Source organism: Pristis pectinata, chromosome 8 (genome assembly GCF_009764475.1).
Source record: "Pristis pectinata isolate sPriPec2 chromosome 8, sPriPec2.1.pri, whole genome shotgun sequence".
Classification (NCBI taxonomy): Eukaryota; Metazoa; Chordata; class Chondrichthyes; order Rhinopristiformes; family Pristidae; genus Pristis; species Pristis pectinata.
The window spans coordinates 22094391-22112766 of NC_067412.1; the positions used below are offsets into that span (position 1 = coordinate 22094391).

At 38.9% G+C, this 18376-nt stretch overlaps 1 protein-coding gene and 2 long non-coding RNA genes across 5 annotated transcripts in view; 2 read left to right on the forward strand and 1 right to left on the reverse strand.

The window, feature by feature from the left end:
- The window catches only part of LOC127573566 (uncharacterized), a 48991-nt gene that overhangs the window by 12236 nt on the left and 18379 nt on the right, over positions 1-18376 (forward strand). The gene's annotated exons all lie outside the window — the stretch shown is intronic.
- The window catches only part of LOC127573565 (uncharacterized), a 34690-nt gene that overhangs the window by 10831 nt on the left and 5483 nt on the right, over positions 1-18376 (forward strand). The window lies entirely within an intron of this gene.
- Positions 15982-18376, reverse strand: part of mettl22 (methyltransferase 22, Kin17 lysine) — a 41473-nt gene continuing 39078 nt past the window's right edge. For all 3 annotated transcript variants that reach the window (XM_052021906.1, XM_052021902.1, XM_052021905.1), the window contains one exon: positions 15982-16991. In XM_052021906.1, the coding sequence (XP_051877866.1) occupies positions 16976-16991 (16 nt within the window). In that variant the 3' untranslated portion in view covers positions 15982-16975. The remainder of the gene's footprint in view (positions 16992-18376) is intronic.

An 18376-nucleotide genomic window follows, 5' to 3' on the forward strand; every position in this document is an offset into this window, starting at 1 on the left:
TACATTTGCATTTGAGGTAGAGTAATTTGTCTGAGCATGGATAATGTGCAGGGGAATGGGACTGACTGGAGTATTCTATAAGCAGGGGATCAATGGGCTGAATGGTCTCTCTCTGTGAAGTCATAATTTATAATAGCTGGCGAGGGGGAAATGTTATGGTATGAAATAAGTATTAGGCAGCTCATTCCATGTACTCACCACTTTCTGCATGAAAAAGTTGCCCCTCAGGTCCCTTTTAAATCTTTCCCCTCTCACCCTAAACCTATGCCCCCTGGATTTGGACTCCCCTACTCTGCAGAAAAGACTGTCACCAATACCTTATCTATGCCTCTCGTAATCTTAAACACTTTTGTACAGTTGCCCCTCATTCTCCTACGTTCCAAGGAATAAAGACCTAGCCTGGCCAAACTGTCCCTATAACTCAGGCCCTCTAGTCCTGGCAACATCCTCGTAAATCTTCTCTGCACTCTTTCCAGCTTAACCATATCTTTCCTGTAACAGGGTGACCAAAACTGTACACAGTACTCCAAATGCAGCCTCACCAATGACTTATACAACTGCAACATAATGTCTCAACTCATTGCCTTGACTGATGAAGGCCAGCATGCTGAATGCCTTTTTCACTACCCCGTCTACCTGTGATGCCAATTTCAAAGTCTTATTGCCTTATGACTTCCTGAGTTCCTAAGTAAGTTGTCAAATCAAGAATGTTTTATGAGCTGATTGTGCACCTTGTAAAATTGACCAATGTGTTCTCTTTGAGATAAATCAGGGCAATGGCTAGCACAGGTGGAGTACAAGGAGAGGCACAGCCCCTCCATTCCCAATATCCTTTTAAAACATGGTATTATGTGATTTTATGGATATGCATGCACGCATCAGCCCTAGAATGGCAAGGCTGCACTCTCCTCCAAGAGCCAGCATGTACGTACATATTATTGTGCACACCCTTGCTTGAGGGAAATTCTCTGTAAACTAGTTATACCGAGTTCAGGTATTGAATTGCGAGTGGTAAATTAGTAGGTAATACAGGCTTCCGATAATTAAATACTGGGTTTTAAATTCACAATGTATGGCTTGGATTCAAGGAAGGTTGTGAAAGAGACAGTGATCTTATTGGCAACCTATGCTTTAGCACTAACTTGTTGCAGAAGATTGATCCATAAAGAGACGAACCCTTCAGATACATGGATTTTCTTTGTCTGTGGTGGAAGTACTAATGCTTCTTAATCCCTCCATATTAAGCAGCAGCAGTCTTTTATTCCTTTTAACCTTCTGTAAGAACTTTTATCGAACAGTAATAGAAGGACCCATACCAGCGCCAGGTAGATTTGAGGAATGTCATAGGTTGAAGCTACAGTGTGGCCACACTAAACTGTTACAGTCAGAATTAAGGCAATTATTTAATTGCAAGCAGTTTGACATTGGGAAGAAAGCTAACAGTCAGTGAATACAAATTGGAAATGAAGCAGATAATCCTGCTGAGAAGGGGTTTATTGGTGCAACATTCCAGAAGCTAATGCTTGCATCACAAAGAATAAAGATTACCCCAATCACACCATCGGTTTAAAATGATTCACCAAATTACCTATATAATCTTTGGTATTTGCTCTGATAAGTAACTCTATTTATTAATGATTTGCTATTCCAATGTTTACTAACTCTGATTACTTTTATTAATGTGTATTAAGCATTTGTGTAATAAACCTTAACCTGGTTATGAGTTTCAACAAATACTCCTTACCGCATGACATGTAGTTTGTTGTGATGATTTGACAAGAAAAAGCGAGTTCCCTTGATTAGCAGTGTGAGGCTCACCAAACTGAGGGTCAATGTTAAATTTAATTTGATCAGAATTGATTATGTTAAGGCAATTCAGCAGTTTCAGCAAGGCATCGTTCATCCATAGATCTATGCTGGGAGGTAAATCCCTTGATTCTTTCAAAAAGACTTACAGGGTGGTCTCTAATTGAAGACTTGTCTGGGTCCTCAACATATATTTCTTAGATGCTGAAGTCAAACTTTCTTACACTCCCAATGCATCTGTTCCCATTCAATCAAAATATTTGCATGTATATTGCACTTTTCAGAATATTTCAACTTTTGTTTTACGGACAACCAAGGTAGTACTTTTTGTAGTGGGATCACTGACTGGTTGCATCACAGCCTAGTGTGGAAGCTCCAATGCACAGGATCGAAAGGTAGAGAGGCTTTGGGGAAGGAGAAGCAGAATACAGGCTATAAAAGTAGTAAGGTAGATGGACTGAAGTGTGTTTACTTAAATGCAAGAAGTGTCAGGAATAAGGGGGATGAACTGAGGGCTTGGATAAGTATGGGGGACTATGATATCGTGGCTATTACTGAGACGTGGCTGACGTCAGGAGAGGAGTGGATATTGAATATTCCTGGTTTTCGGTGTTTTAAAAGGGATAGGGAAGGGGGGAGAAGAGGAGGAGGGGTGGCGATACTGGTCAGGGACACTGTTACGGCTGTGGAAAAGGTGGATGTTGTAGAAGGATCATCTCTAGAGTCCGTATGGGTGGAATTAAGGAACAAGAAAGGAGCAGTTACTCTACTAGGAGTATTCTATAGGCTCCCTGGTAGCAGTAGAGATATAGAGGAGCAGACTGGCAGGCAGTGTTTGGAGAGAAGCAGAAATAACAGGGTTGTTATAATGGGAGACTTCAACTTCCCAAATATAGACTGGAACCTGCTTAGTGCCAAAGGTTTAGATGGGACGGAATTTGTTAAATGTGTCCAGGAGGGATTCCTGACACAGTATGTTGACAGGCCGACTAGAGGGAATGCCATGTTAGATCTAGTTTTAGGAAATGAACTGGGACAGGCGAAGGATCTATTGGTGGGTGAGCATTTGGGGGACAGTGACCATTGCTCCATAACCTTTAAAATTGTCATGGACAGGGACAGGTGCAGAGAGGACAAGAGGTTTTTCAATTGGGGAAGGGCGAACTACGAGGCTATAAGGAGAGAACTTGGGAGTGTAAATTGGGATGTCCTTTTTGAAGGAAAATGTACCATGGAGATGTGGTCGATGTTCAGGGATCTTATGCAGGATGTTAGGGATAAATATGTCCCAGTGAGGCAGAGAAGGAATGGCAGGGTGAAGGAGTCGTGGGTGACGAGAGAGGTGGAACGACTTGTTAGGGAGAAGAAGGTAGCATACGTGAGGTATAAGCAGCAAGGTTCAGACAGGGCCCGTGAGGAATATAGGGTAGCAAGGAAGGAACTTAAGAAAGGGCTGAGGAGAGCTAGAAGGGGACATGAAAAGGCTTTGGCTAGTAGGGTTAAGGAAAATCCCAAGGCCTTTTTCAAGTACGTGAAGGGTAGGAGGATGGCTAGGGTAAAGGTAGGTCCGATTAAGGACAAAGGTGGGAGAATTTGCCTGGAGGCGGCGGAAGTGGGAGAAGTTCTCAATGAGTACTTCTCTTCGGTATTCACCAGGGAGAGGGGTCTTGATGATGCGGAAGGGAGTGCTGGTAGGGGTAATGTTCTCGAGGTTGTAGATATCAAGAGAGAGGATGTGTTGAAGTTGTTAAATAATATTAAGACAGATAAATCTCCGGGGCCTGACGGGATTTTCCCCAGGCTGCTTCGAGAGGCTAGGGAGGAGATTGCTGAACCGCTGGTAAGGATCTTTGAGTCCTCGTTGTCTACAGGGGTGGTGCCGGAGGATTGGAGGGTTGCGAATGTTGTCCCCTTGTTCAAAAAAGGTAATAGGGATAGGCCAGGGAATTATAGACCGGTGAGTCTCACGTCTGTGGTGGGTAAGCTGTTAGAAAGGATTCTAAGGGATAGGATTTATGAACACCTTGAGAATCATGGACTGATTAGGGACAGCCAGCATGGCTTTGTGAAGGGAAGATCTTGCCTCACAAGCCTGATAGAGTTCTTTGAGGAGGTGACCAGGAGGATTGATGAGGGCAGTGCGGTAGATGTGGTTTACATGGATTTTAGTAAGGCATTTGATAAGGTTCCTCATGGTAGGCTTCTTCAGAAGGTCAGAGGCCAAAGGATCCAAGGAAGCTTGGCTGTGTGGATTAGGAATTGGCTTGCATGTAGAAAGCAGAGGGTTGTGGTGGAAGGAGTGCCCTTGGATTGGAAGGCAGTGACTAGTGGTGTCCCGCAGGGATCGGTTCTGGGACCTCTACTTTTTGTGATATTTATAGATGACTTAGATGAGGGGGTGGAGGGCTGGGTTAGTAAGTTTGCAGACGACACTAAGATAGGCGGTGTTGTGGATAGTGTGGAGGGCTGTCGGAGCTTACAGAGGGATATTGATAGGATGCAGAGATGGGCTGACAAGTGGCAGATGGAGTTCAATCTGGAGAAGTGTGAAGTGGTACACTTTGGAAGGACAAACTCCAGGGCAGAGTACTGGGTGAATAGCAAGGTACTTGGCAGTGTGGAGGAGCAGAGGGATCTGGGGGTTCATATTCACAGTTCATTGAAAGTTGCCTCACAGGTGGAAAGAGCAGTTAAGAAGGCCAATGGGATGTTGGCTTTCATAAATCACGGGATTGAGTTTAAGAGCCGCGAGGTGATGATGCAGCTTTACAAAACTCTAGTTAGGCCACACTTAGAGTACTGTGTTCAGTTCTGGTCGCCTCATTATAGGAAGGATGTGGAGGCGTTGGAGAGGGTGCAGAGGAGATTTACCAGGATGCTGCCTGGATTGGAGAGTATTGAATATGAGGAGAGGCTTAAGGTGCTAGGGCTTTATTCACTGGAAAGGAGGAGGATGAGAGGAGACATGATAGAGGTATATAAAATACTGAGAGGAATAGATAGACAATCCGCGCCTCCTTCCCAGGGCACCAATGCTCAAGACGAGAGGTCATGGCTTTAAGGTTATGGGTGGGAGGTTCAGGGGAGATGTCAGGGGGAGGTTTTTCACCCAGAGAGTGGTTGGTGCATGGAATGCACTGCCTGGGGTGGTGGTGGTGGAGGCAGATACATTGAACAGGTTCAAGAGCTTGTTGGATAGGCATATGGAGGAGTGTGGGATGGGGGGATATGCGGGAGGAAGGGGTTAGGTAGTGTGAGGGTGGTTTGATGGACGGCACAACATGGTGGGCCGAAGGGCCTGTTTCGTGCTGTATGGTTCTATGGAAAGAGGCTGCAGAGGGTTGTAGACTCAGCCAGCTCCATCACGGGCACAACCCTCCCTGCCATTGAGGACATCTTCAAGGGGAGGTGCCTCAAGAAGGCGGCATCCATCACTAAGGACCCTCACCATCCGGGACATGTCCTCTTTTTGTTACTACTATTGTGGAGGAGGTACAGAAGCCTGAGACCCACACTCAATGATTCAGAAACAGCTTCTTCCCCTCCACCATCAGATTTCTGAACGGTCTATGAACCCTGAACACTACCTTGTTATTCCTTTTTTTTGTGCACTATTTATTTATTTTTTAATTTATAGTAATTTTATGTCTTTGCATTGTACTGCTGCTGGAAGACAACAAATTTCAGTTCATATAAGTCAGTGATAATAAATCTGCTTCTGATTCTGAAACAGCCGCCAATTTGCACACAATAAGCTCATACACATAGGCGTGTGATAATGACCAGACAAATAATTTTAAAACTGTTGATTGAGGGAGAAGTTTGAAAATACATCTGCTCTTCTTCAAAATAGTGCCACAGGATCTTTTCTATCCACCTGAACAGAGCAATCAAGCTTGAATGTCCCATCCAAAAGGCAACAATTCTAACAGTGCAGTACTGCACTGCTGTGTCAGCCAAATTTTTTATGTACAAATCTGACTCAACTGCAAAAGCAAACTTGCTCAGGCAAAGTTGATGCACAACTGCAACCTAGCAAATACTTCAGTGTAGTCTAGTGACTTAATGAGTGAATTAAAACTATATTTACCCTAATGAATAAATAACAAAACTCTCTAAAATTTACTGATAATATGATCAGGAGTTTTGAAAATACATGAGCAAGATTACAGTGAAAGCACACTACATAAGCCTTATTTCCCAATTGTAATAAAGCTTTAAGAAGAACTGCTTTCAAGTAATTTTATCTGGACGCTCCCTCTGTGCCTGTTTAAATGAGCATAACATTTCTACTTGCATGTCACAAAATAATAGATAAAACCTAAAGAATCAGAAACAAAAGACAATCAAAGATGATTCACTAAAAACTAAACCAAAATTCTAATATTACAAAGAGAAATGAGATTGCAGAAGCTGGAATCTGTTCCCTGGCAATCAAAAGACTTACATTTATATTGCCCCTTTCAGAACATTTCAAAATGTTGTTTTACAGCCAAGGTAGTACTTTTTGAAGTTTCACTGACAATGTTGAAAACAGCTGCCAATTTGCACACAGCAAGCTCCCATAAATAGCAATGTGACAATGACTAGACAAATTGTTTTAGAAATAATGATTGAAGGAGATGTCTGATAACACATCTGCTCTTCAAATAGTGCCACAGGACCTTTACTATCCACCTAAACAGAGCTGACAATTTTGAATGTTCCATCCAAAAGATAACTTTGCAAATACTTCACTTGTGGTCCAGTGACAATGGATAAATGTCTTTTCTTTGAGTCAAGGGCATTTTTTAAGCAAAATTCATAAAAATGCTGATTGCACAATGCAAAGTATAAAATAATAAATCCTAAACTAAAAGTTGCATTATACTAAAAGTTGCATCATACTAAATTGAATTGAGCCACTCTGTTGTCGAGGTAAATAAGAATGAACCAGATGGAGGTCTGGTTGTAAGGCAATTGGATGACATTTGTTAGATCCAGGATGCACAGACAGGTCCTACTGTTGGAGATCAAAAACTGCAGCTGCTAGAAATCTGAAATAAAAGTATGAAATGGTGTAAATGTTCAGCAAGTCTGTTCTGATGAAGGGTCATTATTAACATTTCTCTCTCCACATTTGCAGACTGACCTGCTGAGTGTTTCCAGTTTTTTGTTTTTATCTCAAGTCCTATTGCTCTTATGGATTTGGAGCCTGACAAGCAAGTGTAATCAGAAATGCTAATTTTATTATATATGTCAGAAACAGAATCAGGTTTATTATCACTGACTTATATGTCATGAAATTTGTTGTTTTGCATCCAGGAGAGTAACAAACAAGTTTCCAATCAGTACTGTGAGAAAATGTTACAACGGTTTGACAAACATGTGATAGGATCACTAAAATGATTTTAAAACAATTGCTCATTGGCCTCATATGGATCAAGATGTAAAGAAAGAAAAGTTCAATTTGGAAAGAAATGTTCCATCTGTTGCAAAGTTTAACTCACCTTAGCTAAATCCATCTCAAGGGAAGAAATTAGCAAACTGTTTATCATATATTTAGGTAGAACGTGCAGTAAGGTGAAACAAATATCCCATGATTATGAGTTGATTCACAAATAAGATTGAATATTTGTCCGTTGCTGGGTACATTGTAGAATCATTGCAAGCATACTGATTTACCATGCATTTAGGAAATCTCTATTGCTGCTGAGAGTGGAATTCATGAGAGTTACATTGCAGGATTAAGTGAGACAATATGGGGCTCTTTGGAAGTGGAAAGAAAGCTAAAGTTAACTTGTCATTCGCAAACTTCTCAACTAGTTTAGAATGCAAAAAGAAATGCTGATAAGCACGTTGACCAGGTGAATGTTGGTAGACTTCGGCTCCAGCTATTCATGATTTGCATTTGGCTAAAGGGACCAAATATTTTATTTCCAATTTGCTGATGATATAAAACCAGGTGGGTTTGTGAGGAAGGAGGGGATGTAAAGAGGCTTCAAGGGGATATAGACATGCTTAGTGAGTGGGCAAGAATGAGGCAGATGAAATAGAATGTGAAAAATATGAAGGACCCAGTTTGGAGAATGAAATTCAAAAGTGGAATATTTTTTAAATTCCAAGAGATTGAGTAATGTTGATGTTCAAAGGGGCCAAGGTGTTCTTGTACACAAGTCACTGAAAACCAAAGTGCAAGTTCAGCAAGTGATTAGGAAGGGAAATGGTATGTTGGCCTTTATTACAAGAGGATTTGAGTATAGGGGTCAAAATACCTTACTGCATTTATACAGGGCACTGAGGATATCGCACGTGGGGTGTTGTGTAGAGTTTTGGCCTCCTTACCCAATGAAGGATATATTGGCCTCAAACTTGTTTCAGGAATGGCATATTTTCTGGATAAGAGATTGAGTAGACTAGGCCTGCATTTTCCGAAGTTGAGAAGAATAAGAGATCTCAATGAAACTTATAAAATTCTTACAGGGCTTGACAGGTTTGATGCAGGGATAATGCTTCCCTGGTAGAGGAGCTTTTAACCAGAGGTTGGTTTCGTAACAAGATGTAGGTCATTTAGTACTGCGATGAGAAGTTTCTTCACTTGGAGGAAGGTGAATCTTTAGAATTCCCTACCCAAAAGGACTTTAAAGGCTCGATCATTGAGTTCACTCAAAATAGCGTGAATGCAATTCTGAATATTAAGGGAATAGTAATTAGAAGATCAGCTGTAATCTTGATGAAGAGCAGAATAGGCTTCAGGCCTACTCCTGCTCCTGTTTCCTATTATGGCCCAATATTATGCATGACCAGCATTAATTAAAATTTTGCAACCCTTAAAGGTGAGGTGCTTTGTAGCTGTAGGAAGTTCTTGCAGGGGTTCTACAACAGAAATTGTCATGGGAAATTGTGAAGGAATGCTCCTTATGGGAGTGAGCAGACTGTGTTGTTTTCAGAGCTGTATTGGAGGCCTTGGTACAGGAACTGAAAAGGGGAGTAGGAGGTCCACAGCGGGCAGTAGAACCTCTAGTCACATATGCATTGTTTAGTGGGAGCAAGTAGTCCTGGAGATTAATATGAGGGGTCAGCATATGAGCAAGCTGCCTTGCAACATTTTACCAGGATTGGTGAGGCACCCACAACAGGGGTATGATAGTGAATCCATGAAGCATGAATCTTCAATTTTTTCTTAAAATGACGACTTCCAAGATTCGTCTGCTTCCACTCCACTAGTGGCCTTTTTGCCTCTCAACCAGCTAGTCCAGAATGTAGTCAGCTTCCTTTCAATAGGTTGTGTCAGTGGTATTTCATATTTAACAGTGGATGGAAATCATTGCAGATATCTCCAGCTCCTGGTCTGGACAGAGTCCTCCACGTAAAAGTTCATGGCCATGAGTACTTTAACAAGCAAAATGGTTTGCACCCTTCTCTGAGGTTGGATATGAGACTGCAGAAAGCCTATATTTCAGTGAGATCACCCTTGTAAAGTGCAGATATCTCACACACTGCTCCTCAGTGAGGTTTGTATTGAAGAATTATGCCCTGAACACACTAGCTGGATGTGGCGTTGTGCTGAAAATACCTTCCCCACACCTGGCACTCAGCCCAACATTGTGCACTCTTCTCCTCCCTCTTCTCGCACCATGCCCTGATTTGCATGCCTTTCGCTTATTTCCTAAATTATCCAATATCTGCAAGAGAATGGCAACTAATTAATGTACTCATATTTGGAAGCAGCTGTTTATGCAGAATACTTGAAATCAGGACAAAGTCTTTTAGTACCTACCGCACTTTACAATAAGACTGTGGACTCTAACTGTCATAAACTCTAGAAAGCAGTAACCACTTGTAAATTATAGCAAAATAAATTGATTTGCAACTAACCTCAAATTAGTTGATTCATTTTATGCGCGTTTGGCTGTAAGTGATTAAGAACGAGGGTGCTGAGCTCCAAAATGGCAGTGTTGTGTCAAATCAGCACTGCACGCTGACTGACATCACAATCTGCTTGCCCTGCACACTTCCAGTGGACTTTAGCCATATACAGGCTGACATGCTCATTGTTATGCCATTCAACACAATTTGTGCCATAATGTGTTGTGCAGAGCAAATGTTATTTTGGAATCAAATTAGCAATCACAGTGTTCAAAATGTACAATATGGTGCCAAATTTTTTGTCCCTGGGATTTTGATCTTGAAAAAATTCTGTGCATTTTTTAATATCTTGTGACTCTGAATACCTAAGACTTCAGTTCCTGAGGTTCTCTAGAATTATTTCTCATATACTAATTACAGTTTTTGGTAACTGTTCACAAAAAGACCAGTCATCACATGGTATAAGAATTCTAGATATGTGCCAGCTTCATCTCAGCCTACATGCTTTACGATGCTGGTGAACTTGTACAACAACGTGAAGGAAACATTTACTACCTTATTATTTTTCTTCCTCAGTACCCCTTACAGATTGATTCTGGACTGCTTGGCATGGGTATAGTGTTGTTATTTTTATTTTGTGTTAACTTATTATCTTTGCAAGGACACCGTATACAAGTCATCTTTAAATCTGTGTATAGTTCTGAGCATGCCTGGTATCTTGGGTGTGGTAATAAAGCAGCCATTTTGCATTGTGCAGTAGTGAGGTTACCTAATTAATAACTTAGATTTAAGGCTTGCCAATACAGTTTACACACTCAATGAGAATGAACTAATGCAGTTGCTTCATTTTGAATATTTTGTGTGTATACTCAGAATGTAGATTTGCTGTTGATTTTCAATCTAGTATTTAGGATCCCTTTCATGCCTTGTCTGTAATTGAGTAAGCCTGCATTTAACCTTGCAACTCTGGTAAGGCAGTGAATTCTTACATCTCATCTATCTCATTGGATTATATGTAAACAAACTAACACCAAAAAATATATTTGAATAAACAGTCATACTCATCACATTTTATGTTAACACTGCACTGGCTTATTGCTAAGATGGCGAAAGCCATGTCTAGTCTAGTTCCATTTGATGTGCATCCTGAGTCAGCCTTGGTTCTGTCCTGCTAGGAGAAGAGGCTTTATAGGCCAGAAGGGCCAGTGACAAGGTTTGGAATCATAGATGAAGTAAAGAAGAAAAACATTGAAAAATCAAATAATTGGAGATGCTGGGAAACTGAAATGTTCATGAAAGGTCCATGAACCCATGAACACTACCTTGTTATTTCCTCTTTTGCACTATTTATTTTTGTAACTTACAGTAATTTTTTATGTCTTTATGTCTTGCACTGTACTGCTACCACAAAACAATAAATTTCACATGTCAGTGATAATAAACCTGATTCTGATTCTGAAAACAGAAAGTCCTGACAATACTCAGCAGATTAAGTAGCATTTCATGAAGAAACACAGGTAATGTTTCAGGACAGTGGCCTTTCATTAGAACTGGAGGAGTGAGAAAACAAGAACTTCTTAATTATGGGAGAGGGGAGGGGTGGCTGGAAGTGGAGGGATGGAGAGAACAAAGGGAACCTCTGTGATCAGGTGGAGACCAACATTATCTGGTTAATAGGTGAATCAGGGCGTTTAGACAGTGAATGAAAAAACGGAAAAACATACTGAAAATGTGAGATTCGAAATACAGCTGCAGGAAATCTGAAACAAAAGAGACTTAAGGAAATAGCCAGCTGATCAGTCAGCATCTGTGGAAAGAAAAACTGAGTTAAGGTGGGTGCCCTTACAGCAGAACTGGCCTATTCTGATACAGACAGGAAAAGCTGGTTATCTGAAATTGTTGAATTTAATATTGAATTTCAAGGGCTGCCACATGCTTACATTCCTCAAGCTCTTGATGGGTTTTGTTGGGACAGTATAGGAGACCAAAGACAAAGGTCAGAATGGGAGTGAGATGGAAAATTAAAGTGACACATGACTGGAATCTCAGGGTTGCCCCTGTGACTGAATGGAGGTGTTATGCAAAGTGGTCATCCAGTCTGTGTTTGGTTTCTCCAATGCAGAGATCACATCATTAGCACTGAATGCAATACACCAGATTGGAAGAAGTGCACAAAAATTGCTGCTTCAACAGGAAAGACCATTTGGGTCCCTGGATTAAAGGAAAGGATAGATGTAAAAGTGTAAGTATTGCATTTTCAGTAATTGCATGGAAAGGGCATGTAGGTAGTAGAAATGGAAGAGCAAATCAGGAAATTGTGAAGGGAAGAGTCCCATTAGAATACAGAAAGGGAAGAGGAAGGGAAGACATGTCTGATAATGGTAGGAAAAAATGGTCTTGTTACATCCGGTGAAGAGTTACAGGGTACAAGAAATAATCTCACCCCACAAGTGCAAATTACATAGAAACATACACTGCACTATACAACATAATACGGCTTGCAAGACATGTGTGTTGTCACTTAAGGCAAGAAACTAACAAAACAACTGATTAATATTGCATCTGAGACAACTTGCTGTAAAACGTGAATCTTCTGAGCAAGAACTGAAAACACAGATCATTGAAGGATGCATATCAAAACAACTTCAATGGGAAGCCACTTGAAAGGATATCAAACTGCTGAAGCTTCTTAAGTTAGCAAGATCATTGTCACTTTCAGAGAATAGGGCAGCCAAGGTAGAAAGATCAAAAAAACACTACTCTGAAGGAGATCAGAAGAGAAGATGTTTGCTCAAAACCATGAATGGGGAACAATCAGCAGCATAGAAAGATAAGGTAGAACTCAAAATAGTGTTTTTATTGTGGGGGCAGCTATACTTACAGAGTGTCCTGCAAAAATAATGCAGTGTAGCTCAAACATTTGATGAAAATTTGTTAACAAACACAGCGTCTCAGAACTCATCAGATGTTACTGTGAGTACAGAAGCAAATGCAAAAGCCTATAGCAATTCAGAACATCTAGAGCATAGATTTCTTATTCACCGCAATCATCAGAGCACTCAGCTGCAGGAGAGGTAAACATCTATAACTCATTGGTTGATAAGGGTGCATCTGTCAAATGATTTATGAACAAACTTTCAACAAAATTCATTGTCACCCTACCTTAATACAGTGAGAAACTGCCTGGATATTTCCTTATAATGAGGTAGATAAAATATCGTTCTGGGGATATTTTCATACACTTGATATTCAAATCGAACAATGTTAATATAACAATTGTGTAATTGCAGGTGATTGTAATATTCTTCTGAGTTTTGATGTAGCACCAGCTCTTCATGTTACAAAGAGCACATATACAGTGCCTTCATCCTACTAGGTGCGAAGAAAAGACCACAGAGTAGCATCTTAGTTATGTAAAATGAATTCTCTGCCCTAAAACAATGACATTAATGAAAGTGAAGCTGCAGAGAAGTAAGATGTTGTTCTGTCCCTGTTCACAACAGTGATTTAATCACAAAAATGTTAATGGATCATAGAAGATGCACCCTCTTGTGATGTCATAAATACAATCCAAAATTTGCACATTTATAATTACCTTACAACTGTACCTACCTCAGAGCCTGTGATACAAGGTAATTGCATTGTTGTGTCAGTTGCTAATGGAATATATTATAGAGATAAACAATCTGCTGGTGGAACTCAGCAGGTCGAGCAGCACTCGTGGAGGGAAAGGAATTGTCAATATTTTGTACGTAGGGTTTCAACCCAAAATGTCGACAATTCCTATCCCCCCACAGATGCTGCTCAACCCACTAAGTTTCTCCAGCAGATTGTTTGTTGCTCCAGATTCCAGCATCTGCAGTCTTGTGTCTCCATATTATAAATGTTGTTCACTAAGGTCATCAAGGATTCATGAAAACTAGCAATTGTTAAGAAGAAGAGATAGTTCCAGGAATAAACTATTTGGTTGAACACATATTCAACAGATGTGTAGTATGTTAAACAACCACAATGCCATATCTACAGGAATCAATCAATATAAATGTCAGAGTAACTCAAAGGTCCATAAGTTAAAACTAATGTTGATTTTGCAGCTCTGCACTCCAGTGATCATTTGCATGTGATTGTCAACAACTATGGTAACTAAGTTCCCTGTCATAGAAATTGTCCACTGTATTTATGTATGAAAGCTACCAATGCAAAGCATGATCAAGCCTTTGCATCGCAAATACTGAAGTCAGATAATGGACCAGTGTTTAAGTAGTTGCAAACTTTAGGAAGTTTGCAAACTACTTTGGTTTCACATATCATGGGGCTTTCAGCCAATAATGATTTATATGAATATTAAAGAAAATCATCCATATTGCTCAAGCTGAAGGGAAATCATGGAAAGCATGCCTTTTATAGGTTTCACATTCAACACAGGAATATCTGTCACAGGGAAAGACCAGCTATACTTATTTTTGCACAACTTTAAAGTGCACACCTTCTAGCAAAAGCCTGTGAGGTAGATGATCAACATCTACATGATCATGATAAAACCAAGGACACCATAGAAGCTAATGACACAAGAGATTCAGATCTACACCATTACAGCCTGGGGATACAGTTTTTATGAAATGCATTAACCATCTATACTAGCAAGTAAATCCATATGACTGACAGCCATTTGACGTACTGCTACAAAAAGTTTCATGATCATCGCACTGCATAGTTTGTAATACACTCATTTACCCTGTGTATCCTCTTTAAGAATCTGTATAGTTCTGAGCATGCCCAATAGCTTAATAATGTAATTTAAAAAAAGTAGCCATTGTTCTACTTAGGTCAACTGTTGTGTTTGACTAATTAATCACATACATTTCAAAGACTTACCAGTTGTAGTTTACAATGAGCATAAGAGACTGTATACCACATCACATGTTTTTGCAAGATGGTTAGAGGGCTCTGACAAGTATGATCCTTGAGAATGAACCTGAAAAAAATTAATTTGTCTATGACTATTTATAAATGTCTAGTTTACATTATTAAAGGGTGGTAATAAAAGTTTAAGAATAGTGTGATTAAATAGAAAATTAAAAACAAGTAGAGAAATACCAGAGTTAAAATTTTTCATTAAAATGACAACTTAAGGCAGAAGGTACAGTGGGTGAGAAATTGGAATCAGTAGTGCCATCATTTGGGCACTCTGGGTACTGTTCAGTAATCAAAATGGCTTTGAATGCATGTGTATTGATAAAGGCAGCAGTGCATTAGTCCAAAGTTCCAAGTATGGAATTTTAATATGTATTCAATGACCTTGATCACTGGTACAAGGTCACCGAACTTCACTAAGGTCACCAGCTCTTTTGGAACCTAAATCTGGCACTTCCGCCTCCCTCCCCTCTGCTCCACCACCACATTTTCATTGTGTCACTGGATTTCATGCCTCATTCTAATAAGACACTTCTACTTTCCACATTCTCCATCAATATGTCCAGTGCAGCACTCAGATGCCTTGTGGCTATCTCTCTCTATCTTTTCTCAGGTCAGTTTCATTTCCTGCATAATTGCCAGGTCCTGTTCCAGCCACAAAGTACAACCCCTTCCCCTCCCATTATAGGTTTTGGCAAGCATTAAACTGTACAAATTACTTTAACTGGTGCTTACAAGTTACTATTTTGGCACCTTGCTGATTCATAAGCCAATCTATGTGGAGTGAGTCAGTCATATATTAATCCCTACATCCATTTTCAACGTGATATCCATTTTGTTTAAACTTAAACTGCAATTTAGTCAGATGACACCAATTCACATTGTGTAGAAGTTCTGACTAAAATGGTTTCTGCTCCACCAGTTTGGTGAAAAAAGGAAAAAGAACATATAGAATATAGAACAGTACAGCACAGGAACAGACCTTTTGCCCGTGATGTCTGTGCCAACCATGATGCCAAATTAAACTAATCTCATCTGCCTGCACATGATCCATATCCCTCCATTCCCTGCATATTCGTATGTCTGTCTAAATGCCTCTTAAATGCCACCATCATTTCTGCTTCCAGTAACCACTCTCAGTGTAAAAAACTTGCCTCAAACATCTTTAAACTTTGTCCCTCTCACCTTAAAACTATGCCCTTTGACATTTCCACACTGAGAAAATGACTCTATCTACCCTATCTATGCCTCCCAGTATTTGATAAACTTCTATCAGGTCTCAGCCTCCAGTGCTCCAGAGAAAAAAATAACAGAAAACAGACAAGTATAACAGAAGTATCCAAATTGTTGCTTTTTAAACCTTTATTACCAAAATAGAACTGATATGCATTCATAAAATATACCTGTACAAAGTAGAGACCAGTTTCACATAAACTCAATCACAATAAATTACACTTAGCTTGCAAATAATAGTTAAATGTTTAACTGCAACTGAATTAGGACATCAAGGCTTTGGAGAGGGTGCAGATAAAATTTACTAGAAATGTACCAAGGGTGAGGAATTTTAGCTGTATGAAATGACTGGAAAAACAAGGATTATTTTCTTTAGAGCAGAGAATGTTTTAAGAAGATCTAATAAACAGGAATTGCATATAAACTTGAAAAGGATAAATCACAGCACCATAGGCAAAAAGCAGCATTGAGGGAATAAAGAAATAGCTCTTTCAAAGTGATGAGAAAGGCACAATGGATTTAATGGCCACCTTCCATGGAATAAGATTCTAAGATTACTCTGAGTCAATATGTAACTTACTAGCAATTGGAATTCATTTTGTCTGAAAAAAAAGCCCTCCATTCCTTTTTAAGGAAAATACATCTGTTTAGATCTGTTTTATTTTAGGCTGGGAACTGTGAGGATAAATGAAAGGTGCATTTTATTTGGAAAGATTTTACCATGGAAATATCATAACGTCATTCTTTTGTCAAATTCCTCTCTGTTATTTTGAAAATGGCAGTCCTCTTACAATAACAGGAGAATAACTATTAAATTATTTGGTAAAAATTGTATGTAATCTTTTGTACTTTTAAAGTATCAAGTTCTTCATCATATTATTTTAATGAGGTATTGACTTATTCATTGCAAAATTCACCATGTATTAAATCCAAAGATAATGCAATTCAAACATATTAAGTGATTGTACACCATATAATTTCCATGCTGCAGTTATAAATATAATATTGAATAATGTAAACCAGTTACAGTAGCTTACTATATAAAAATTTAGCCTCGTTTCTTTCTTCTGCTAAAGTTTCAAAGGAACTACAGCAATAAACATCAGTGCTTGCATGCATTTTCAATTAGAATAGCCTTTTCATTGCTGTGTGTTGCTGATAAGTGGCTCAACAATTATTTTCCACAGTTCCTGTAGGAAAAACAACAAAAAATCAATTATTTATTGAAATTAAAAATAAAAATATAATTTTTAAACCAAAGACAAACAAGTGTAAGAATTAATAGCATTACATCCAATTTAGCATGTCAATTGTGATATTTCCTTGTAAGCAATAAGAAATAATATAAACCTTTGTTCTTTACAATATTTTTATTAAATCCATGAAAAAGATACAGAGTACACGCATCAAGAAAGAGAGTAAAAATACTACTAAATACATTATGTTAAATCGTACTTAGGATTACAATACTCTAAATCAATAACCAGATATAGTAGTTAGTTAATAAAGGAAGAAAAAATTGAAATATTTTATTACAAAAAAACATCTACCCCCACTACCAAAACCCGAAGCTGTCAGATAGAAGAAACAACAAGGAAAAACTTTAAAAAAGTAACAGTGTCAGCCAATATCTGCGTTTTAGTCCCCAAATCAGAGATTTTGAAAATAATTCAAAAAGGGTCCCCACAGGGTTTGAAAGTCTAGGTTAGATTCAAAAACTGAACAGCGAATCTTCTCTAGATTCAAGTATGACATAACATTCTGTAACCATTGAACATGCGTAGGCAGAGTAGCTTCCTTCCATTTAAGCAATACTGCTCTCCTGGCTATAAGAGAAATAAAAGCCAGAATATGTAAATCAGAAGCCTTCAAACTTATATCTTTTTCTCCAACAATCCCAAATAGTGCAGTCAAAGGATTAAGTTTAAAATTTATTTTAAAAAGTACAGAAAAAGTATGAAAGACCTCTGTCCAATATTTTTTAAGACTCTGACACGTCCAAAACATGTGAATTAAGGAAGCCACTCCGTTATTGCATTTATCACAGTAAGGAGATATATCAGAATAAAAATGGGATAGTTTATCTTTAGACAAGTGAGCTCTGTGGACCACTTTAAATTGAAGGAGAGAACGATGAGCACATAATGATGAAGTATTAACCAACTTGAAAATTTCATTCCAAGTTTCCTCGGAAATTGACATCTGCAAATCTTGTTCCCAAGCGTTTTTAATTTTATCTAGTGGCACCTTACTCATTCCTAATAATCTGCCATAAAGATTAGATATTGAGCCATCCTGAAAGGGTTCCAAATTAAAAATTACATCTAATAAATTCTTATCAGGACACAAAGGAAAAGAATGTAATTGAGATCGAAGAAGTCTCTAATTTGTAAATATCTAAAAAAAAAGTTTTGGTAAATTATACTTGGTAGACAATTGTTCAAACGAAGAAAGGTTTCCTCCAACAAACAGATCTTGAAAACAAGTAATACCTAATTTGTCCCACTCTTTAAAAACTACATCAGTCACGGAAGGTTTAAAAAAGTAATTAGAGAAAATGGGACTGGACAAAGAA